Source organism: Microtus pennsylvanicus, chromosome 6 (assembly GCF_037038515.1).
Source record: "Microtus pennsylvanicus isolate mMicPen1 chromosome 6, mMicPen1.hap1, whole genome shotgun sequence".
NCBI lineage: Eukaryota > Metazoa > Chordata > Mammalia > Rodentia > Cricetidae > Microtus > Microtus pennsylvanicus.
This window is the reverse complement of record NC_134584.1, coordinates 84826347-84832733: the sequence shown is the minus strand read 5'-3', so window position 1 is coordinate 84832733 and position 6387 is coordinate 84826347. Positions and strand designations below refer to the sequence as shown.

Sequence of the window (6387 nt, the reverse complement as noted above, 5' to 3'; positions counted from 1 at the left end):
CTTGTTTGTGTTCTGTAGAGATGCGGGGACCACACTGTTCCTTCCCTCCCTTGAGCAGTGCAGACCAAGGCTGTTCAGGTGACCCAAAACTTTTATTTCACTGACAGGTCCACAGGCAGGTGGGTGACCTCTAGAGGGCCGCCTCGGGGTCCACCTCTCCTTCTCCATGGCCTTGGGCTATCCGTTCTGCCTTCTGTTCCCTCCGCTTCTTCCTGTGGAGCAGTCGCCGCTCACGTTCAAACTCCTTCATCCGCTTCACATAGCTGTGGGCAGAACAGACAGGGTCTCAGTGCCATAGATCCTGGCCTGACTCTATCCCCAGCCACCAGGAAACCCTTGCTAAGATGAGGCTCCCCAGTAAATTCTGGCTTGGTCCCCTCCCAGATGACTCCAGCCTCTGCCTGTGGTGGGGGTGCAGGGCAGGCTCACTCCAGGTGCTCGCAGTAGTCCCAGTCATGCTGCTCATGCTTGCAGGCCAGGAAGTTGGGGAAGCTGTCCCGCTTGCACTTTAACAGCCGGATGAGGTAGTGGGCGCAGTAGTCACGCTGCTGCAGGGTCAGCTGGGCATCATTCATCTCCTGTTGCGTGGCCACCATCACTGTGGGAGGAGGGAGGCTCTCAGCACCAGAGCCAGCCCCCAGCTCCACCAAACCCCGGGGTGTACACAGCACAAATGAGCCACACCAGGGTGTCTCTCACTGGTTTAGAACCCATTTGAATTATGGCCATGCCTCGACAGAAGGAAGGGGCACTGTTCCTTTGGGTTTTGTGAGAACTGGTGCGGAGTTCTCAACACATCCTTTCCTCTAGCGACAAACACACTGCTGTCTGCCAAAAAGTCCCAATGGAGGTGGAGCTCAGCACTCACCTTCCAGCCCCTGCTTCCCCACTACAGAGATGCCAGTTCCAGCATGGAAGCTGCCAGGCTGGCAGCTAAGCCAACATGAAGTGTCTCAGGAACGGATCATTAGCGGTGCCGGTGCAACTAGCCTAGTAGTATAGTAGAGGTTCATCACTGAGATCTAGGATGATGAACTGTCGTGCATGGTCTCATGGCGACACAAACATCACCGTGTACGTGGCATACACTGAGTGCTCCGGTTACTCTGGGCTGGGATGTCCCATCCCTGGGTTAGGAACATGCCATACCCCAGCCTGTACCCACTGTGCCCCACAATCCCACTTCTTTGTCACCCAGCAGACGGTAGGCCGACCTTTCCACCCGTGCTTTGGTCCCAGCCCCCCTTTCGTTGTGTTAAACCATGCTCCCACAGAAGGCCTGGAGGCTCAAGGCTCACCTCAGCTATGCAGGAGATCACACGTTTAAGACCTGCCTAGGCTACAGAGTGTGTTCAAGGCCAGTGCGGGCAACCGAGGAGTTGGACCCTCATGTGAAACAATATATAAAAGTTGGCTGGAAAAATGTCTCAGTGGCTCTTGTTGAGAACTGGGATTTTGTTCCTAAAACCCATGTTAGGTAGCTCACAGACACTGCCTTTAACTCCAGCTCTAGGGGATCTAAAGCCCTCTCTGGCCTTGTTTGGCCCCTGAACTCTTATGGCCAAATCTCTACACAGACATACAGTCAAAATAAAATAAAACAAAGTCAGTGGTCATGTGCTTGCCTAGTGTGCATGAGGTCTTGGGGCATCCACCACTCACAAACCACTGCTGTCCTTCCTCGGTGCTGTAGTTTCCTGCTCTGCTTCCAGATCCCATCCCCTTTCTCACGTGGACTCCGGTCCTTGTGACAACCAGGTGCCCACATGGGACCCAGGGCTGGCCTCGGGGAAGGCTTTCCCAGCCTTCTTTGTTGGACTCTGTCCCAATTTGGGTTTCCATCACGGGGTCTGACCCACACCTCCGGTGTTACTCTAGTTGGCTGATGAAGCCAGGTTGGTCGCTGCATGCTACACCTCTGTACTCGGGCCTGGGGCTAACTTCATGGGCAGGCAAGCTCCTGTCTCATGTCCAGTTCAAAATAGGCCACAGGCTGGCAGCAAGGCTTCAGCACACTGCGCCTGCTAAGGAGCATAGCTGGGAGCCAGGCAGGTAGATGGTATCCGTCTTCAGAGGGAGACAAAGTAGGCAGAATACACTCATTACCTGGCAGCCTTATTGACCAGGGATCAATATGACCAAGCACCAGGGGTAGGGGATGCTTGAAAGGGGGGCCAGAAGGTGAGGGGTGAGCCAGGTTGAAAGGTTCAAAGCCTTGAGGCAATAGGACTGGTATCAGGGCTTCCCTACCTCCTGGGCTAGGCCCTGAGCCCAAGGAAGGTGGCACTGTCCTTTACAGTGACTGGGAAAGTGAGGACGGGAAGTTTGAAAAGAGGGCAGAGCTCTGAGAATGCATGCCAGTCATTAAAGGCAGAGGGAAGGGGGCATGCCGGTAATCTCAGCACCCAGGAGACTGAGGGAAGAGGATTTTAAGTTTGAGGCTGGCTAGCCTGTGCTTTATAGCAAGAACCTGTTTCTAAAGCAAATTCAGGCTGGGCCTGTTGGCTTTTCCCTGTGATCTTAACACTCAAGAGGCTGAGAGGGGGGATTTAGAGTTTGTGACCAGTCTGTGCTACACAATGAAACCCTGTCTTAAAAATTAAGGCAGCACGGAGGGTGGTGGTGGTTCCGGGAGAGAGAAGGTGGAGAGCGACTTGAGGAAGACACTCGGAATGCTCACTCCCGGCCAAACCATGTGTGCATACACGCACACACGCCACAACTAACAAAGCACTAACACATCAATTAAAAAAAAGCCAGCAATGTCGTTCCTGATTTCAAGGTTAAGGCTTCCCTTGCAGGGCGCTGCACACAAGGCAGTTGCAGGCAGTTTCGAGCTGTCTCCAGGACAGGACAAACAGGCCTTGGCTTCCAGGCATGCGATAGCGAACTGAGGAAGAATCAGAGTCCAGGGAGATAGATGGAGGTGGTCAATGTACAACTGAGGAATGCCGGTGGGGCTCTGAGAGAAGCCCTTCAGTAAGGGAGAAGCTGGCGAGGGCGAGGCCAGAAAGGGATTTGACACCTGGTTCCGAGACAGCGCTGCTGTTCGGCTGCTGTCACCTACTACCATGTCTGGTCCGGCAGAACGAGTGATTGACATGCTGACAGGAGACTGATTCCAAAGTAGGGTCCTTGCAGAAGGGGTTCACCTGAAATGGGGGCTCTGCCAGGCCAGGGACAGATCATTTGGAATGACAGCTGAGGAGGAGTTGGAAGACACACGGGAGTGGAGACGGGAAGCTGTTCCTGCTTTCCAACAGGGGCATGCCTAAGATGGAGGAAGAGTCATGGAAGTAATCAGAAGGCTAGCATCACTGAGCACACTGGGCCTGTGATCTCAGAGCTCCAGAGGCCGAAGGGAAAGGGCTCTGAGTTAGACCAGTCTGACTCCACAACAAGAAGGGGGTCCAAGGAGGAAGCAACCTGGATAAGGGGGCCACAGGACTGACTGCCTGAGTTTTACCAGGGTTTTCTGGTTTAGCCAAGCCAGAGAGGCAGGGAATGCTGGTTATTTTCAAAGCTGATCATGGGTAAAGCAGGGTGTCAGGTGGATAAGTGGGCTGCAGGCTCAGTTGGGACACCACCTCCCAGCACACATCCTTAGGCTCCATCCCCTGGAGGGTTCCCTGAGCAGTCACAACCTATGCATGTGTAGGCCAGAAGACAGGGTTAGGTGTTTTCCTCACAGAACCTAGAGCTCACTTACTGGCTAGACTGACTGGCCAGCGAGGCCTGGCTCTGCCTTTACCTCCCCTGCACTGGGAGCACTAGCTCCACCAGCTTCTCACACGTGCGGCAGCTTTCTCCTACAGAAAACCTCTTTTGTTTGTTTGGTTTTTGTTTCAAGTCAGGGATTCTCTGTGTAGCCCTGGCTGTCCTAAAATTTGCTTGGAGACCAGATTGGCCTGGAACTCACAGAGATTCACCTGCTTCTGCCTCCCAAGTGCTGCAATGAAAGGTGTGCACCACCAAGCCAGGGAGGAGAGATTTATTGAACTGGACAAAAATGACAGCTTCAGGAAGCCCTGAAACTGACCTGATTCACTAGGCCACTCCTTCCTCAAGCTTCTCTAGGCTGTAAAGACTGCCCAGAGACCAGCTCAGATCAACCAAGCTCCCTGGAGGAAGGAGATTAAACAACCTGTCACTATTGCTGGGGTAGGCTTTTGGTGATGGTGGCTGTCTGTCACTTCTGCTCCGGTAACTGCAGTATAGCTCACTGATTCACCAAGTTGGACTTCACTGCTATCCTTACCTTGGTTCCCTACCTGGGCTGAGAAGACGTCTGTTCACGTTTCCACAGGGGATTCGAACTCAAGTCCTCATGCTTACATGGCAAGCACTTTGTTGACTGAGTCATCTCCTAGCCTACACCACAAACCTTTTGGCAAAGCAAATTTGTACCTTTCCTTCTCTTAAAAGTGAGGGCTCTGTCCGTCCGTGGAACCAGCTTCATCAATTCCATACACATGTCTCTTTTGGCCTTTGCTTCCACTGCCTGTCACGAAGCCTGCTTCCACACCTCAGGTTTTGCTTCCCACATCTGCTTGCCCAGTGGGCTCCCCGGAGACAGTGCCAGTATTTTTCTGCTACCATGGAGCATCCCAAGTGCCAAAATGGGACTTTGCCCAGAACTGTCACTCTGTAAGTCTGCGATTTCCCCACACAGGAAGAACAAGAGCCGCGTACGTAAACAGAAGGCCCTGGGTTCCATTCCCAGCGCCATCACACGGACAAGACAGATGCACCGCATGACCGCCCCATCTCCGACCTTATTCATATGAGTGACACCTGTATGGAGACGCATCTCTGTTTGCATCACCTGTATGGAGAACACGTCCCTGGGCTCCGCGTCCCTAGGCTTCTTCCCAGGACGAAGAGCACCGGGGCAGTCTCGTTTTCCCGCTCTCGGCTGTCCCGTCCCAACCCTTTGCTCCAGCCAAGCCCGTACAGCCTCCACATTGGAGGAGTTCAGGCGCCCTCCCGACCCGACCCTCCGCAGACAGGCAGCACCGAGTTCCGCGGGGTCTGCGGCCGCGCCTGCGCTCTGAGCTCACCGCGCTCCTTGCGGTCCGGGAAGCCGTAGTCCGGCGAGAAGCTGGGCATCTGCAGGGGATCAGGCTCCACCGAGGCATCCCAAAGATAGCGCCGGGCCAGGTGCGCCCCCATAGCTGCTCTGTCTCACCCTCCTTTGGCAGCCGGGGTCACCTCGCTCGCACCTGGAAGCACTGCTCCTATCAGTGCCACAGCTTCCGGGTCATCTAGCCCGCCGTTGGGGGGGGGGGTCATGGAGATGAGCGGGAGGGAAGTCTTTCTGGCCTGCTGGCACCCTCTGGCGGTCTGGAGGGGACAGGGCCGGTGTGGCGGCCGCTAGTTGACTAGACTGGCTGTCCAGGGAGCTCCAGGGGTGGCCTGTCTATGCTTTCTCTGCCCAGTGATAGAATTACCAAGCCTGCAGTTTACGTGGATGCTGAAGACACTCTGGTCTGCATGCTTGCATGGCAGGCATTTTATAGACGGAACCATCTCTTAAACTCATTCATTTTTTAAATTAAAAAAAAATTTTTGGTGTTGGGATAGATCTCAAAGCCTAGCACATGGTAGACAAATGCTCTAGCATTGAAGCACACCTCCGCTTCTAACCCCCAACCTCCAAACACTTCTTACAGGGGTGTCGGTGTGCCTGTATGTATGTAGGTGTGCATCTGGAGGTCAGAGGTCAACTCTGGGTACCATTACTCTGGCGCTGCCCATGTTGTCTGAGACAGTGTCTCACGCTGGCTCTGAACTCTCCAAGTAGGCTAGGTTGGCTGGCCAGCAGGCGCGAGGGATTTAACTATCTGCCTGTCTGTGGTTCTGGATGGCAAGCATGTGCCGCCACACCAAAATCTTTCTAAAGTGGGGTTTGGGGACTAAATTAAATTTTTTTTTTTAACAAAAACTTCACTTTACAGTTCAACCACAGTTCTCCCTCCCACCCTTCCTCTTGCTTCCCCTTGTCTATGCCCCCTCCCAAGCCCACCTTGTATCCACTCCTCCCAAAGGGTAAGGGCCCCCATTGGATTCAACAAAGCCTGGTCCATTAAGTTGAGGGAGGACCAAGCCTCTCCCCACTGCATTGAGGCTGAGCATGGTATCCCACCCTAGGGAATGGACTCCAACAAGCTAGCTCAGGCACCAGGGATAGATCCTGGTCCTCCTTCCAGGGGCCCCTCAGATAGACCAAGCTACACAACTGTCTCTCACACGTAGAGGCCCTAGTTTGGTCCCATGGAGGCTCCACAGCTGTTGGTCTAGATAGAGCTCATGAGTCCCCATGAGCTTGGTTCAGCTGTCTCTGTAGATTTGCCCTTCATGATCTTGACCTCCTTTGCTCATATATTC

General features: G+C 53.9%; 1 protein-coding gene across 1 annotated transcript; it reads right to left on the bottom strand.

Annotated features, from left to right (window-relative positions):
• Positions 1-73: 73 nt before the first annotated feature.
• Positions 74-5261, bottom strand: Ndufb7 (NADH:ubiquinone oxidoreductase subunit B7). Its single transcript, XM_075976617.1, has 3 exons — positions 5061-5261; positions 430-598; positions 74-263 (listed from the first exon to the last, which is right to left on the bottom strand). The coding sequence occupies exons 1-3, from the start codon at positions 5170-5172 to the stop codon at positions 131-133; spliced, it is 414 nt and encodes a 137-aa protein (XP_075832732.1). The 5' UTR covers positions 5173-5261; the 3' UTR covers positions 74-130.
• Positions 5262-6387: the final 1126 nt, after the last annotated feature.

Bases quoted from the DNA above. Each gene is read 5' to 3' on its own strand.
- Ndufb7 (XM_075976617.1), bottom strand. From the start codon at position 5,172: ATGGGGGCGCACCTGGCCCGGCGCTATCTTTGGGATGCCTCGGTGGAG. The intron at 599-5,060 runs GTGAGCTCAGAG...CTCCTCCCACAG, and splicing joins CCCGGACCGCAAGGAGCGCG to TGATGGTGGCCACGCAACAG. The intron at 264-429 runs GTGAGCCTGCCC...TTCTGCCCACAG, and splicing joins GACTACTGCGAGCACCTGGA to CTATGTGAAGCGGATGAAGG.